General features: G+C 38.7%; 1 protein-coding gene across 1 annotated transcript in view; it reads right to left on the minus strand.

Moving 5' to 3' along the window:
• NMT2 (N-myristoyltransferase 2) overlaps positions 1 to 18,223 on the minus strand; it is a 257,520-nt gene that overhangs the window by 57,229 nt on the left and 182,068 nt on the right. Inside the window, exon 4 of the mRNA XM_053714009.1 lies at positions 10,948 to 11,066. Coding sequence (XP_053569984.1) covers positions 10,948 to 11,066 — 119 coding nt within the window. The remainder of the gene's footprint in view (positions 1 to 10,947; positions 11,067 to 18,223) is intronic.

Raw genomic sequence — 18,223 nt, forward strand, 5'->3', positions numbered from 1 at the left:
GCAAATAAGCAGCATTTTCCACTCAGCGGTGCTCTTCGAGTCCCTAGCAGTATTTCTACTTCTACTGTGTTAAACACACAGTAGTCTAGAGTCAATAGTCTTAAAATTACATGCTCTAACAGATTAGAGCATGTGTTTTTTTTACCCTTTAAATGGACACTAAACCAAAAAATTTTCTTTAATGATTCAGATAGAGCATGCCATTTTAAGCAACTTTCTAGTTTACTAATATTATAAATTTTTCTTTCTTCTCTTGCTATCTTTATTTGAAAAGCAGGAATCCAAAGCTTGGGAGCCGGCCCATTTTTTAGTTCAGCACCTGGGTTGCGCTTGCCGATTGGTGGCTAAATGTAGACACCAATAAGAAGCGCTATCCAGGGTGCTGAAGCAAAAATGGGCCGGCTTCTAAGTTTTACATTCCTGATACTCAGAACGTAAGCCCAAGTAGCCCCTTTAATAACAGTCCTGTTAAATTCTCATATAATCTTAGAATCCACCATATTCTAAGATAAATATTGTTTAAGACTAGTCTGATAACTGAAACCTCTCTTTTCCTTACTTTACATGGTCTATCCCTCTAAGGTTACTCCATCAAAATATAAAAATAAAAAAACACAAACATATAAAGTAGGGAAAATGATAAATGGAGCTGTAACAAGATCCTCACAGCTACATCTGCAGTACTCAGCCGATTCATGCAGCCCCTAATTTTGTCCACCCTCACTACACAAACTTCTTACAGCCAGGTGGGTGTGGCTCCCTAAGGTGGCGAGTCCTGCAGAGACATAGTAAGAGCTCGGAGGTACTAACCGACCTGAAGAGTCATCACGGAACGGATGTGCAGGGGAACTGGTAAGTTGAGGAGGTTGTACACCTCTTTGCCGTTGTATTCAAACTACCCTACACACCACAAGGAGGTACACCACCCCTGTTTACTTACTTACCTGCTTACTGGCTATATGTTTATGAACAGCACCAATATTATTGGTATTTGGAGTATACATGGGCTGCATTACGTTGTGACTTCACACTACTTCTGTCACTGCAAGCTGACATAGTATGCACAAGTAACTTATTCCCTTACGATAGGACACAAGGAGGTACGCCAAGACATTTCACCTACTACCTGATTACTCACTGGTTACAACTTTGTTTGTTTACTACCAGGGTTTGGAGAGGACAGTGTCTGTGCTACTCTTGTGCCTTTATATCACTTAGTTCCAAAAACTTCACAGGAGTACAGCTATCTGGCTTTTACTAAAGACTGCATTTATATGAATGGTGCCAAATTAAGAAAATCAAATAAGAAAACTAAATAAATGAAGTGACAAGATCCAGGAATACAAATAAACACTTTGAACTTACTAAAGAAAAACAAAGCACAATATACACGTATGCCAAGTCCAATCTCAGGTTTTAACTTAAAAAAACCATGTTGTTGTTTTTTTGGAGTGGGGTCTTGCCAAATTCCATTTATTTTCCATATTTTAGGCAATGCACTGTTAGCAGTTTTAGGCTTTATATGTATAGGTTAATTGATATTGGTTCTTTTGTGTTTAATTCTGATTATTTTTTTCTTCTTTAGAATTGTATAATACAACAGATAAAATAAATACAACACTAAATAATAAATACAACTTTATGCTCCTATTTTCATTTATAAGTTATAAGTCTGGATAAAGACATCCATTTTATTACAGCCAAAAATAAAGTGTGAAAATCTGTTTAGCGTAAAGTGACTGCAAAATATTTATATATAAACACACAAACACACACATATATATATATATATATATATATATATATATATATATATATATATATATACACATACACACACACAGTTGTATGCAAGTTTAGGCACCCCTGACAATTTCCATGATTTTCATTTAAAAATAATTGGGTGTTTGGATCAGCAATTTCATTTTGATCTATCAAATAACTGAAGGACACAGTAATATTTCAGTAGTGAAATTAGGTTTATTGGATTAACAGAAAATGTGCAATATGCATCAAAACAAAATTAGACAGGAGCATAAATTTGGCCACCCCAACAGAACTATTGCATCAATATTTAGTAGAGCCTCCTTTAGAAGAAATAACAGCCTCTAGACACTTCCTATAGACTGTAATGAGAGTCTGGATTCTGGATTAAGGTATTTTGGACCATTCCTCCTTGAAAAACATCTCCAGTTCAGTTAGGTTTGATGGTTGCCGAGCATGGACAGCCTGCTTCAAATCACCTCACAGATTTTCAATGGTATTCAAGTCTGGGGACTGGGATGGCCATTCCAGAACATTGTACTTGTTCCTCTGCATAAATGCCAGAGTAGATTTTGAGTAGTAACTTCAACTTTGTGACTGATTCCTCAATATTATTCTTAAGTATCTGCTGATATTAAGTGGAATCCATGCGGCCCTCAACTTTAACAAGATTCCCAGTATCGGCACTGGCCACACAGAATGATGGAACATCCACCAAATTTTACTGTGGGTAGCAAGTGTTTGCCTTGGAACGCTGTGTTCTTTTGCCGCCATGCATAATGCCCCTTGTTATGACCAAATAACTCAATCTTTGTTTCATCAGTCCACAGCACCTTCTTCTAAAATGAAGCTGGCTTGTCCAAATGCGCGCTTGCATACCTCAAGTGACTCTGTTTGTGGCGTGTGTGCAGAAAAGGCTTCTTCCGCATCACTCTCCCATACAGCTTCTCCTTGTGCGAAGTGCGCTGAATTGTTGAACGATGCACAGTGACACCATCTGCAGCAAGATGATGTTGTAGGTCTTTGGAGGTGGTCTGTGGGCTGTTTTTGACCGTTCTCACCATCCTTTGCCTTTTCAATATTTTACTTGGCCTGCCACTTCTGACCTTAACAAGAACTGTGCCTGTGGTCTTCCATTTCCTCACTATGTTCCTCACAGTGGACAATGACAGCTTAAATCTCTGCGATAGCTTTTTGTAGCCTTCCCCTAAACCATAATGTTGAACAATCTTTGTTTTCAGGACATTTGAGAGTTGTTTTGAGGCCCCCATGTTGCAACTCTTCAGAGGAGAGTCAAAGAGAACAACCACCTGCAATTGGCCACCTTAAATACCCTTTCTCATGATTGGATGCACCTGTCTATGAAGTTCAAGGCTTAATGGGCTCGCTCACCAAACCAATTGTGTGTTCCAATTAATCAGCGCTAGGTAGTTACAGGTATTCAAATCAACAAAATGACAAGGGTGCCCAAATGTATGCACCTGTCTAATTTTGTTTTGATGCATATTGCACATTTTTTGTTAATCCAATAAACCTAATTTCACTACTGAAATATTACTGTGTCCTTCAGTTATTTGATAGATCAAAATGAAATTGCTGATCCAAACACCCAATTATTTACAAATGAAAATTATTGATATTGTCAGGGGTGCCTAAACTTTTGCATACAACTGTATGTGTGTGTATGCAAGTTCCCACAGGAATAGAGCCCTAAATTCCTCCTGTATTTGTTTGATCATTTTCTCCTGCCTCTTGAAAATATTGTATCATTGCTGTACTTTTATCTTTTGTACCCATGGTCAACGCTGTGGAATAACAGAATTTATGCTTACCTGATAAATTACTTTCTCCAACGGTGTGTCCGGTCCACGGCGTCATCCTTACTTGTGGGATATTCTCTTCCCCAACAGGAAATGGCAAAGAGTCCCAGCAAAGCTGGTCACATGATCCCTCCTAGGCTCCGCCCACCCCAGTAATTCGACCGACGGACAGGAGGAAATATATATAGGAGAAACCATATGATACCGTGGTGACTGTAGTTAGAGAAAATAATTCATCAGACCTGATTAAAAAACCAGGGCGGGCCGTGGACCGGACACACCGTTGGAGAAAGTAATTTATCAGGTAAGCATAAATTCTGTTTTCTCCAACATTGGTGTGTCCGGTCCACGGCGTCATCCTTACTTGTGGGAACCAATACCAAAGCTTTAGGACACGGATGAAGGGAGGGAGCAAATCAGGTCACCTAAATGGAAGGCACCACGGCTTGCAAAACCTTTCTCCCAAAAATAGCCTCCGAAGAAGCAAAAGTATCAAATTTGTAAAATTTGGCAAAAGTGTGCAGTGAAGACCAAGTCGCTGCCTTACATATCTGGTCAACAGAAGCCTCGTTCTTGAAGGCCCATGTGGAAGCCACAGCCCTAGTGGAGTGAGCTGTGATTCTTTCAGGAGGCTGCCGTCCGGCAGTCTCATAAGCCAATCGGATAATGCTTTTAAGCCAAAAGGAAAGAGAGGTAGAAGTCGCTTTTTGACCTCTCCTTTTACCAGAATAAACAACAAACAAGGAAGATGTTTGTCTGAAATCTTTAGTAGCCTCTAAATAGAATTTTAGAGCACGGACTACGTCCAAATTGTGTAACAAACGTTCCTTCTTTGAAACTGGATTCGGACACAAAGAAGGTACAACTATCTCCTGGTTAATATTTTTGTTGGAAACAACTTTCGGAAGAAAACCAGGCTTAGTACGCAAAACCACCTTATCTGCATGGAACACCAGATAGGGCGGAGAACACTGCAGAGCAGATAACTCTGAAACTCTTCTAGCAGAAGAAATTGCAACCAAAAACAAAACTTTCCAAGATAATAACTTAATATCTACGGAATGTAAGGGTTCAAACGGAACCCCTTGAAGAACTGAAAGAACTAGATTTAGACTCCAGGGAGGAGTCAAAGGTCTGTAAACAGGCTTGATCCTAACCAGAGCCTGAACAAATGCTTGAACATCTGGCACAGCTGCCAGTCTTTTGTGAAATAAAACAGATAAAGCAGAGATCTGTCCCTTCAGAGAACTTGCAGATAATCCTTTCTCCAAACCTTCTTGTAGAAAGGATAGAATCTTAGGAATTTTTATCTTGTTCCATGGGAATCCTTTAGATTCACACCAACAGATATATTTTTTCCATATTTTATGGTAAATTTTTCTAGTTACAGGCTTTCTAGCCTGAATCAGAGTATCTATTACAGAATCTGAAAACCCACGCTTTGATAAAATCAAGCGTTCAATCTCCAAGCCGTCAGTTGGAGGGAAACCAGATTCGGATGTTCGAATGGACCCTGAACAAGAAGGTCCTGTCTCAAAGGTAGCTTCCATGGTGGAGCCGATGACATATTCACCAGGTCTGCATACCAAGTCCTGCGTGGCCACGCAGGAGCTATCAAGATCACAGAGGCCCTCTCCTGATTGATCCTGGCTACCAGCCTGGGGATGAGAGGAAACGGTGGGAATACATAAGCTAGGTTGAAGGTCCAAGGTGCTACTAGTGCATCTACTAGGGTCGCCTTGGGATCCCTGGATCTGGACCCGTAGCAAGGAACCTTGAAGTTCTGACGAGACGCCATCAGATCCATGTCTGGAATGCCCCATAATTGAGTTATTTGGGCAAAGATTTCCGGATGGAGTTCCCACTCCCCCGGATGGAATGTCTGACGACTCAGAAAATCTGCTTCCCAATTTTCCACTCCTGGGATGTGGATCGCAGACAAGTGGCAGGAGTGATCCTCCGCCCATTGAATTATCTTGGTCACTTCTTTCATCGCCAGGGAAGTCCTTGTTCCCCCCTGATGATTGATATATGCAACGGTCGTCATGTTGTCTGACTGAAACCTTATGAATTTGGCCTTTGCTAGTTGAGGCCAAGCTCTGAGAGCATTGAATATCGCTCTCAGTTCCAGAATGTTTATCGGGAGAAGAGACTCTTCCCGAGACCATAGACCCTGAGCTTTCAGGGATTCCCAGACCGCGCCCCAGCCCACTAGGCTGGCGTCGGTCGTGACAATGACCCACTCTGGTCTGCGGAAGCTCATTCCCTGTGACAGATTGTCCAGGGTCAGCCACCAACGGAGTGAATCTCTGGTCTTTTGATCTACTTGAATCGTCGGAGACAAGTCTGTATAATCCCCATTCCACTGTCTGAGCATGCACAGTTGTAATGGTCTTAGATGAATTCGTGCAAAAGGAACTATGTCCATTGTTGCAACCATCAATCCTATTACTTCCATGCACTGCGCTATGGAAGGACGAGGAACAGAATGAAGTACTTGACAAGAGCTTAGAAGTTTTGATTTTCTGACCTCTGTCAGAAAAATCCTCATTTCTAAGGAATCTATTATTGTTCCCAAGAAGGGAACTCTTGTTGACGGGGACAGAGAACTTTTTTCTTTGTTCACCTTCCATCCGTGAGATCTGAGAAAGGCTAGGACGATGTCCGTATGAGCCTTTGCTTTTGACAGGGACGACGCTTGAATCAGGATGTCGTCCAAGTAAGGTACTACTGCAATGCCCCTTGGTCTTAGAACCGCTAGAAGGGACCCTAGTACCTTTGTGAAAATCCTTGGAGCAGTGGCTAATCCAAATGGAAGTGCCATAAACTGGTAATGCTTGTCCAGAAAAGCGAACCTTAGGAACTGATGATGTTCCTTGTGGATAGGAATATGTAGGTACGCATCCTTTAAATCCACGGTAGTCATAAATTGATTTTCCTGGATAGTAGGTAGGATTGTTCGAATAGTTTCCATTTTGAACGATGGTACCCTGAGAAATTTGTTTAGGATCTTTAGATCCAAAATTGGTCTGAATGTTCCCTCTTTTTTGGGAACTATGAACAGATTGGAATAAAATCCCATTCCTTGTTCTCTTATTGGAACTGGATGTATCACTCCCATCTTTAACAGGTCTTCTACACAATGTAAGAATGCCTGTCTCTTTATTTGGTTTGAAGATAATTGAGACCTGTGGAACCTTCCCCTTGGGGGTAGTTCCTTGAATTCCAGGAGATAACCTTGAGAAACTATTCCTAGCGCCCAAGGATCCTGAACATCTCTTGCCCAAGCCTGAGCAAAGAGAGAAAGTCTGCCCCCCACTAGATCAGGTCCCGGATCGGGGGCTATCCCTTCATGCTGTTTTGGTAGCAGTGGTAGGCTTCTTGGCCTGCTTACCCTTGTTCCAGCCTTGCATTGGTTTCCAGGCTGGTTTGGGTTGTGAAGTATTACCCTCTTGCTTAGAGGATACAGAATTAGAGACTGGTCCGTTTCTGCGAAAGGGACGAAAATTAGGCTTATTATTAGCCTTAAAAGACCTATCCTGTGGGAGGGCGTGGCCCTTTCCCCCAGTGATGTCTGAAATAATCTCTTTCAAATCAGGTCCAAATAATGTTTTACCTTTGAAAGGAATGTTAAGCAATTTTGTCTTGGAAGACACATCCGCTGACCAAGACTTTAGCCAAAGCACTCTGCGCGCCACGACAGCAAACCCTGAATTTTTCGCTGCTAATCTAGCTAATTGCAAAGCGGCATCTAAAACAAAAGAGTTAGCCAATTTAAGTGCTTGAACTCTGTCCATAACCTCCTCATACGAAGATTCTTTACTGAGCGATTTTTCTAGTTCCTCGAACCAGAAACACGCTGCCGTAGTGACAGGAACAATGCATGAAATTGGTTGTAGAAGGTAACCTTGCTGTACAAAAATCTTTTTAAGCAAACCCTCTAATTTCTTATCCATAGGATCTTTGAAAGCACAACTATCTTCGATAGGAATAGTAGTGCGTTTGTTTAGAGTAGAAACCGCCCTCTCGACCTTGGGGACTGTCTGCCATAAGTCCTTTCTGGGGTCGACTATAGGAAATAATTTCTTAAATATAGGGGGGGAACAAAAGGTATGCCGGGCCTTTCCCACTCTTTATTTACTATGTCCGCCACCCGCTTGGGTATAGGAAAAGCGTTGGGGGGCACCGGAACCTCTAGGAACTTGTCCATCTTACATAATTTCTCTGGAATGACCAAATTGTCACAATCATCCAGAGTAGATAACACCTCCTTAAGCAGTGCGCGGAGATGTTCTAATTTAAATTTAAATGTCACAACATCAGGTTCAGCTTGATGAGAAATTTTTCCTGAATCTGAAATTTCTCCATCAGACAAAACCTCCCTCATGGCCCCTTGAGATTGGTGTGAGGGTATGTCAGAACAGTTATCATCAGCGTCCTCTTGCTCTTCAGTGTTTAAAACAGAGCAATCGCGCTTTCTCTGATAAGTAGGCATTTTGGATAAAAGATTTGCTATGGAGTTATCCATTACAGCCGTTAATTGTTGCATGGTAATAAGTATTGGCGCACTAGATGTACTAGGGGCCTCCTGTGTGGGCATAACTGGTGTAGACACAGTAGGGGATGATGTAGTATCATGTTTACTCCCCTCATTTGAGGAATCATCTTGGGCAATATCATTATCTGTTGCATTACTGTCCTTACTTTGTTTGGACACTATGGCACAATTATCACATAAATTTAAATGGGGAGACACATTGGCTTTCATACATATAGAACATAGCTTATCTGATGGTACAGACATGTTAAACAGGCTTAAACTTGTCAACAAAGCACAAAAAAACGTTTTAAAATAAAACCGTTACTGTCACTTTAAATTTCAAACTGAAAACACTTTATTACTGAATATGTGAAAAAGTATGAAGGAATTGTTCAAAATTCACCAAAATTTCACCACAGTGTCTTAAAGCATTAAAAGTATTGCACACCAAATTTCAGAGCTTTAACCCTTAAATTAACGGAACCGGAGCCGTTTTTACATTTAACCCCTATACAGTCCCAGAATGAGGCTCTGTCTATAACTAGAAAGGCCCCCATCTGAAAAAGGTGTCCAACACAGTGCCTGCCGTTTTTCTAAACGTTCCCCAAGATTATAATACCAATAATTAGTTAGAATCTGCATAATATGCCTAGTAAAGCAATTGTTTTAGCCCAGAAAAATGTCTACCAGTTTTTAAGCCCTTTTTGAAGCCCTTTATTCTTTTATGTTTAACTAAGAAAATGGCTTACCGGTCCCCATGAGGGGAAATGACAGCCTTCCAGCATTACATGGTCTTGTTAGAAATATGGCTAGTCATACCTTAAGCAGAAAAGACTGCTAACTGTTTCCCCCAACTGAAGTTACTTCATCTCAACAGTCCTGTGTGGAAACAGCAATCGATTTTAGTTACTGTCTGCTAAAAATCATCTTCCTCTTACAAACAGAAATCTTCATCCTTTTCTGTTTCAGAGTAAATAGTACATACCAGCACTATTTTAAAATAACAAACACTTGATAGAAGAATAAAACTACAAAAAACTCTTAACCATCTCCGTGGAGATGTTGCCTGTGCAACGGCAAAGAGAATGACTGGGGTGGGCGGAGCCTAGGAGGGATCATGTGACCAGCTTTGCTGGGACTCTTTGCCATTTCCTGTTGGGGAAGAGAATATCCCACAAGTAAGGATGACGCCGTGGACCGGACACACCAATGTTGGAGAAATTATAATAATATTATATATATATATACACACATATACATATACACACACACACAGTGTATATGGATTTGGCGGCAGTACTCTTCCTGCAACAAAATAACAAATACCATACAACAGAAGGTATGCCAAGACAGTATCTGGAGAAGGATCAGTGAATACAAAAAAGCACAAATCAACATGTTACATTACCTACACACAAAAGAACCAACTAATTCTTCACACTAGAGTGCACACTTCCTCACTACAAATATGTAGAATGAGGGAGGGGTTTATTTAGGGAAAAGGGTGGTGGTTAAAGGCTTCTGTGATTATCTCTTTTTTCAAAAGACCATATACTCATCCAGATCTGAATGTGATATTAGAAAACAATGAGAAAAACACAAAAAATATATTTAGAAATATATTTGTAAGTTTTCAATAAAAATTAACCCAATCAAATCCAATTAAAAATATCAAAAATTAAGTACATAGGAAACATTTTACACTAAATAAAAACATTTTATACATAGAGAAATACCTGTTACACTATGCAAGCGTAACTCTAGGGGGTGCTAGAAGAAATATATAAAACAATCTGTAGGATAATACTGAAGTATAGTAAAAACAATAAAAACTTAAAAATAATATAAAATGATCAGATAATAATGTATAGAGACAAAATAATAATGACAATTACAGAAAAAATGAGACATGGACTCTCATCAAATGTGATGAGATCAATATAACCAGAAAATGCAGCTTAAAACAATATATAATAAATAAATAGTATTAAGTCTCTAATAAGTTCTTATCTGTATATGATATTGATACTCAGGCAGTCCCAAGATTAGGAGGGCACTTCAGAGGTTTATTAGTCCTCCTGGGTAGCACATATATAAGATTCTCCCTTAGATCCAGAAGTCAGCTCCTTGTCACAAAACCAGTCTGGGTAAATACTCTCTCTGTGCAAAGAAAATCACAAAGACAAGGGCGCCGCCTCGTGTGATACAGTTTGGACAAATGTAAAAATAGGTGAATATAGATTTTATACTCACAAGTAAAGCAGCACTCTGTTGTGCTTATAGAGGCAGACTGGGAGTTCACAGTGTCCCAGTTCACTGACCAAGGCAGTGCAACAAATCACTCCAGGGTAGATTTCAATCAAGCTCAGGCTCTCAGCAAAGAGTTAAAATACCAGAGTTTAATGGTGCAGTAAAATACAATATAAAATGTCTCAAATGTGACCGTAACAATGGATAAACAAGCAACTAGTTTCTCAGATCTCTGTCTGTTTCCTCATTTTATATTGTATTTTACTGCACCATTAAACTATGGTATTTTAACTCTTTGCTGAGAGCCTGAGCTTGATTGAAATCTACCCTGGAGTGATTTGTTGCACTGCCTTGGTCAGTGAACTGGGACACTGTGAACTCCCAGTCTGCCTCTATAAGCACAACAGAGTGTTGCTTTACTTGTGAGTATAAAATCTGTATTCACCTATTTTTACATTTGTCCAAACTATATAACACGAGGCGGCGCCCTTCTCTTTGTGATTTTCTTTGCACAGAGAGAGTATTTTATACATAGATCTTAATTTTGGAAGCTAGAGTATTTTTTTCACTTACCACTTCAGCATTACTTAAGTCCAGAGTATCCCACATAAAACCCTGAGGCAATGAATATGGCTCTTGGCGGATGTTGTCCTTGTCAGGTTCAATAGCACCGTGACACGTTATAATTTCGTCTAAAAGAATAAAAATAAATATATTTGTTACTTGTAAAATGTTTAAAACTGTAACTGCATAACAGCCGGGAAAACTATATGTTTAGATATAAATTATACATTACTAGATCTTAAAATTCCATGAAATAAATATGGAAAAAATTAGAGATGTTAAAAGGAAACAAAAAAAGGAACTAAAAATATTATAGTAAAAATTAGTCCTGAAATATTTTTCATCAATACATTATATAATTGGAGAAAAAATATAGTTTAAATTGTTGTCTAATGAAAAGTGTGTATGGTACATAGGCAATAGGCTGCTGTGCTCAAGTTGATAACCATACTGGGAGAAAATGTTATTATTGAAAGTTCAAGACAATGTAGGTGCTTTATCAGAACGTAAACTGATCTGCCACTTTATTTTTCATAATGTAACAAAGTTAAGAAAATGCATTCCAGTGCATACATCATTGTAATGGACTTCTGAATACCTCCCAACATTTGTGGCTACATATTAAGGACTCAGAAGGTTGAGGAGGCCATTGCGGTTTTGTGGGCAGGGCCATGTTGGTAGGCGTGGTTAGTGGAAAGTCATATGGCTGTAGAATTTCGGGACTCTCTCTCTCACATAGGGACAGTTGGGAGTTATGGTTTTGGGGCAGAGAATCCCAGAGGATCAATCTTATATAGTAATATTAAGTATATAAAGCCAAATTTCATTAAGTAATCATATACCTTTATTTAAACGTATGTATTAAAACATTATGTGCTAAAGTCTAAACCTAGTGCATTCATAGTTCTTTTTCGTCTCACTAAAAGGCAGATGTTTTCCTCAACACATAGCAATTATTGTTTTTGATAGTTGAGAAAAGACAGTCTTGTTAAAGGGATATGAAACCCAACAATTTTCTTTTGTGATTCAGACAGAACCATTTTTAAAAAGTTTCCAATTTACTTCTGTTATCAAATTTGCTTTGTTCCCATGATATTCTATGTTGAAAAAATATCTAGGTAGGCATCTGGAGCACTACATTGCAGGAAACAGTGCTGCCCTCTAGTGCTCTAGAAATGGGACAGCTCCTTAGCTTTATTCCCTGCTTTTCAACAAAAATATAATAAGAGAATAAAGAAAAATTAATAGAAGTAAATTAGAAAGTTGTTTAAAATTGCATACTCTATCTGAATCATGAAAGAGAAATGTTGTGCTTCACATCCCTTTAAAGTTATCTGCAAAGGGATCAAACACATAAGTATATCCTTTATTGAAGGAGCAGCAGCGCACTGCTGAGAGCTAGCTGAACAGATCTGTAAGCCAATGACAACAGGCATATATTTGCAGCCACCAATCAGCTGCTAGCTTCCAACTCCTGAACCTAACTAATAAAAGAAAAATGTTTGGGTTCATCATGTCCCTTCACATAATTAACTTTTATATGCATGAAATATAACTAAGCATGGTTGTGTACTCCGCTTTTTACATTAAAAATAGAATAAAGAAGCTTTATGTTATTAATTATGAAAACATTTTTTGCAGATCACTCCTAAACTCAGCTGATTTAATCTGTAATACACTTTTTATAGAACACTATATATACCCTTCTAAACACTAACCCTTACATACAGACATACAAGGTATTTGTAAACACTACAAATACCTTGTATGTCTGTATGTAAGAGTTAAACACTACAAATACCTTGTATGACTGTATGTAAGGGTTAAACACTACAAATACCTTGTATGTCTGTATGTAAGGGTTAAACACTACAAATACCATGTATGTCTGTATGTAAGGGTTAAACACTACAAATACCTTGTATGTCTGTATGTAAGGGTTAAACACTACAAATACCATGTATGTCTGTATGTAAGGGTTAAACACTACAAATACCATGTATGTCTGTATGTAAGGGTTAAACACTACAAATACCTTGTATGTCTGTATGTAAGGGTTAAACACTACAAATACCTTGTATGTCTGTATGTAAGGGTTAAACACTACAAATACCTTGTATGTCTGTATGTAAGGGTTAAAAACTACAAATAGCTTGTATGTCTGTATGTAAGGGTTAAACACTACAAATACCTTCTATGTCTGTATGTAAGGGTTAAACACTACAAATACCATGTATGTCTGTATGTAAGGGTTAAACACTACAAATACCTTGTATGTCTGTATGTAAGGGTTAAACACTACAAATACCATGTATGTCTGTATGTAAGGGTTAAACACTACAAATAGCTTGTATGTCTGTATGTAAGGGTTAAAAACTACAAATAGCTTGTATGTCTGTATGTAAGGGTTAAACACTACAAATATCTTGCATGTCTGTATGTAAGGGTTAAACACTACAAATATCTTGCATGTCTGTATGTAAGGGTTAAACACTACACAAACCTTGTATGTAAGGGTTAAGCACTACAAATACCTTGTATGTCTGTATGTAAGGGTTAAACACTACAAATACCTTGTATGTCTGTATGTAAGGATTAAATACTACAAATACCTTGTATGTCTGTATGCAAGGGTTAAACACTACAAATACCTTGTATGTCTGTATGTAAGGGTTAAACACTACAAATACCTTGTATGTCTGTATGTAAGGGTTAGACACTACAAATACCTTGTATGTCTGTATGTAAGGGTTAAACACTACAAATACCTTGTATGTCTGTATGTAAGGGTTAAACACTACAAATACCTTGTATGTCTGTATGTAAGGGTTAAACACTACAAATACCTTGTATATAAGGGTTAAACACTACAAATACCTTGTATGTCTGTATGTAAGGATTAAATACTACAAATACCTTGTATGTCTGTATGCAAGGGTTAAACACTACAAATACCTTGTATGTCTGTATGTAAGGGTTAAACACTACAAATACCTTGTATGACTGTATGTAAGGGTTAAACACTACAAATACCTTGTATGACTGTATGTAAGGGTTAAACACTACAAATACCTTGCATGTCTGTATGTAAGAGTTAAACACTACAAATACCTTGTATTTCTGTATGTAAGGGTTAAACACTACACAAACCTTGTATGTCTACATGTAAGGGTTAAACACTACAAATACCTTGTATGTCTGCATGTAAGGGTTAAACACTACAAATACCTTGTATGTCTGTATGTAAGGGTTAAGCATTACAAATACCTTATATGTCTGTATGTAACGGTTAAACACTACAAATACCTTGTATGTCTGTATGTAAGGGTTAAACACTACAAATACCTGGTATGTCTGTATGTAAGGGTTAAACACTACAAATACCTTGTATGTCTGTATGTAAGGGTTAAACACTACACAAACCTTGTATGTAAGGGTTAAACACTACACAAACCTTGTATGTCTGTATGTAAGGGTTAAACACTACAAATACCTTGTATGTCTGTATGTAAGGGTTAAAAACTACAAATACCTTGTATGTCTGTATGTAAGGGTTAAAAACTACAAATACCTTATAAAAAGAGAAAATTGAAACAATGGCACTATTTAGGCGATCCCCACTATTATTAATTTACTGGGTGCGGTCGACAATTGATCACACTTCTAAAATATGTAGTAATATACGTGGGTTGGTGCTTGTGCATAAATTGAAATTTCAACCAAAGTTGTGGAAGTATGGAGACTAACCACAAGACAGTATGCACCTATAGCACTCTCCGCCCAGACTCTGGGGTGGTACTAATGTGAGAAAGTAATTTAAAAACATAATTTATGTAAGAACTTACCTGATAAATTCATTTCTTTCATATTAGCAAGAGTCCATGAGCTAGTGACGTATGGGATATACATTCCTACCAGGAGGGGCAAAGTTTCCCAAACCTCAAAATGCCTATAAATACACCCCTCACCACACCCACAAATCAGTTTAACGCATAGCCAAGAAGTGGGGTGATAAGACAAAAGAGCGAAAGCATAAAAAAATAAGGAATTGGAATAATTGTGCTTTATAAAAAAATCATAACCACCACAAAAAGGGTGGGCCTCATGGACTCTTGCTAATATGAAAGAAATGAATTTATCAGGTAAGTTCTTACATAAATTATGTTTTCTTTCATGTAATTAGCAAGAGTCCATGAGCTAGTGACGTATGGGATAATGACTACCCAAGATGTGGATCTTCCACGCAAGAGTCACTAGAGAGGGAGGGATAAAATAAAGACAGGCAATTCCGCTGAAAATAATCCACACCCAAAATAAAGTTTAAATCTTATAATGAAAAAAACTGAAATTATAAGCAGAAGAATCAAACTGAAACAGCTGCCTGAAGTACTTTTCTACCAAAAACTGCTTCAGAAGAAGAAAACACATCAAAGTGGTAGAATTTAGTAAAAGTATGCAAAGAAGACCAAGTTGCTGCTTTGCAAATCTGATCAACCGAAGCTTCATTCCTAAACGCCCAGGAAGTAGAAACTGACCTAGTAGAATGAGCTGTAATCCTTTGAGGCTGGGTTTTACCCGACTCGACATAAGCATGATGAATTAAAGATTTCAACCAAGATGCCAAAGAAATGGCAGAGGCCTTCTGACCTTTCCTAGAACCGGAAAAGATAACAAATAGACTAGAAGTCTTTTGGAAATTCTTAGTAGCTTCAACATAATATTTCAAAGCTCTAACTACATCCAAAGAATGCAATGATCTCTCCTTAGAATTCTTAGGATTAGGACACAATGAAGGAACCACAATTTCTCTACTAATGTTGTTAGAATTCACAACCTTAGGTAAAAATTTAAAAGAAGTTCGCAACACCGCCTTATCCTGATGAAAAATCAGAAAAGGAGACTCACAAGAAAGAGCAGATAATTTAGAAACTCTTCTAGCAGAAGAGATGGCCAAAAGAAACAAAACTTTCCAAGAAAGTAATTTAATGTCCAGTGAATGCATAGGTTCAAATGGAGGAGCTTGAAAAGCCCCCAAAACCAAATTCAAACTCCAAGGAGGAGAAATTGACTTAAAAACAGGTTTTATACGAACCAAAGCTTGTACAAAACAATGAATATCAGGAAGATTAGCAATCTTTCCGTGAAAAAGAACAGAAAGAGCAGAGATTTGTCCTTTCAAGGAACTTGCAGACAAACCTTTATCCAAACCATCCTGAAGAAATTGTAAAATTCTCGGAATTCTAAAAGAATGCCAGGAAAAATGATGAGAAAGACACCAAGAAATGTAAGTCTTCCAGACTCGATAATATATCTTCCTAGATACAGATTTACGAGCCTGTAACATAGTATTAATCACAGAGTCAGAGAAACCTCTTTGACTAAGAATCAAGCATTCAATCTCCATACCTTCAAATTTAAGGATTTGAGATCCTGATGGAAAAAAGGACCTTGTGACAGAAGGTCTGGTCTTAACGGAAGAGTCCACGGTTGGCAAGAGGCCATCCGGACAAGATCCGCATACCAAAACCTGTGAGGCCATGCTGGTGCCACCAGCAGAACAAACGAGCATTCCTTCAGAATCTTGGAGATTACTCTTGGAAGAAGAACTAGAGGCGGAAAGATATAGGCAGGATGATACTTCCAAGGAAGTGACAATGCATCCACTGCTTCCGCCTGAGGATCCCTGGATATGGACAGATACCTGGGAAGTTTCTTGTTTAGATGAGAAGCCATCAGATCTATTTCTGGAAGTCCCCACATTTGAACAATCTGAAGAAATACCTCTGGGTGAAGAGACCATTCGCCCGGATGTAACGTTTGGCGACTGAGATAATCCGCTTCCCAATTGTTTATACCTGGGATATGAACCGCAGAAATTAGACAGGAGCTGGATTCCGCCCATACCAGTATTCGAGATACTTCTTTCATAGCCAGAGGACTGTGAGTCCCTCCTTGATGATTGATATATGCCACAGTTGTGACATTGTCTGTCTGAAAACAAATGAACGATTCTCTCTTTAGAAGAGGCCATGACTGAAGAGCTCTGAAAATTGCACGGAGTTCCAAAATATTGATTGGTAATCTCACCTCCTGAGATTCCCAAACCCCTTGTGCTGTCAGAGACCCCCAAACAGCTCCCCAACCTGTCAGACTTGCATCTGTTGAAATCACAGTCCAGGTTGGAAGAACAAAAGAAGCCCCCTGAACTAAACGATGGTGTTGTACAATCGGTTTTAAAGATATCAATTGAGATATTTTTGTGTAATCCCTGCACCACTGGTTCAGCATACAGAGCTGAAGAGGTCGCATGTGAAAACGAGCAAAGGGGATCGCGTCCGATGCAGCAGTCATAAGACCTAGAATTTCCATGCATAAGGCTACCGAAGGGAATGATTGAGACTGAAGGTTTCGACAAGCTGAAATCAATTTTAGACGTCTCTTGTCCGTTAGTGACAGAGTCATGGACACTGAATCTATCTGGAAACCTAAAAAGGTTACCCTTGTCTGAGGAATCAATGAACTTTTCGGTAAATTGATCCTCCAACCATGATCTCGAAGAAACAATACAAGTCGATTCGTATGAGATTCTGCTAAATGTGAAGACTGAGCAAGTACCAAGATATCGTCCAAATAAGGAAATACCACAATACCCTGTTCTCTGATTACAGACAGAAGGGCACCGAGAACCTTTGTAAAAATCCTTGGAGCTGTTGCTAGGCCAAACGGCAGAGCCACAAACTGGTAATGCTTGTCCAGGAAAGAGAATCTCAGAAACTGAAAGTGATCTGGATGAATCGGAATATGCAGATATGCATCCTGTAAATCTATTGTGGACATATAATGCCCTTGCTGAACAAAAGGCAGGATAGTCCTTATAGTTACCATTTTGAATGTTGGTATCCTTACATAACGATTCAATATTTTTAAATCCAAAACTGGTCTGAAGGAATTCTCCTTCTTTGGTACAATGAAGAGATTTGAATAAAACCCCAGTCCCTGTTCCAGAACTGGAACTGGCATAATTACTCCAGCCAACCCTAGATTTGAAACACATTTCAGAAATGCTTGAGCCTTCGCCGGATTTACTGGGACAAGGGAAAGAAAAAATCTTTTTGCAGGAGGCCTTATCTTGAAGCCAATTCTGTACCCTTCTGAAACAATGTTCTGAATCCAAAGATTGTGAATTGAATTGATCCAAATTTCTTTGAAAAATCTTAATCTGCCCCCTACCAGCTGGGCTGGAATGAGGGCCGCACCTTCATGTGGACTTTGGAGCTGGCTTTGG

This window comes from Bombina bombina, chromosome 5 (genome assembly GCF_027579735.1).
Source record: "Bombina bombina isolate aBomBom1 chromosome 5, aBomBom1.pri, whole genome shotgun sequence".
In the NCBI taxonomy this organism is placed as follows: domain Eukaryota; kingdom Metazoa; phylum Chordata; class Amphibia; order Anura; family Bombinatoridae; genus Bombina; species Bombina bombina.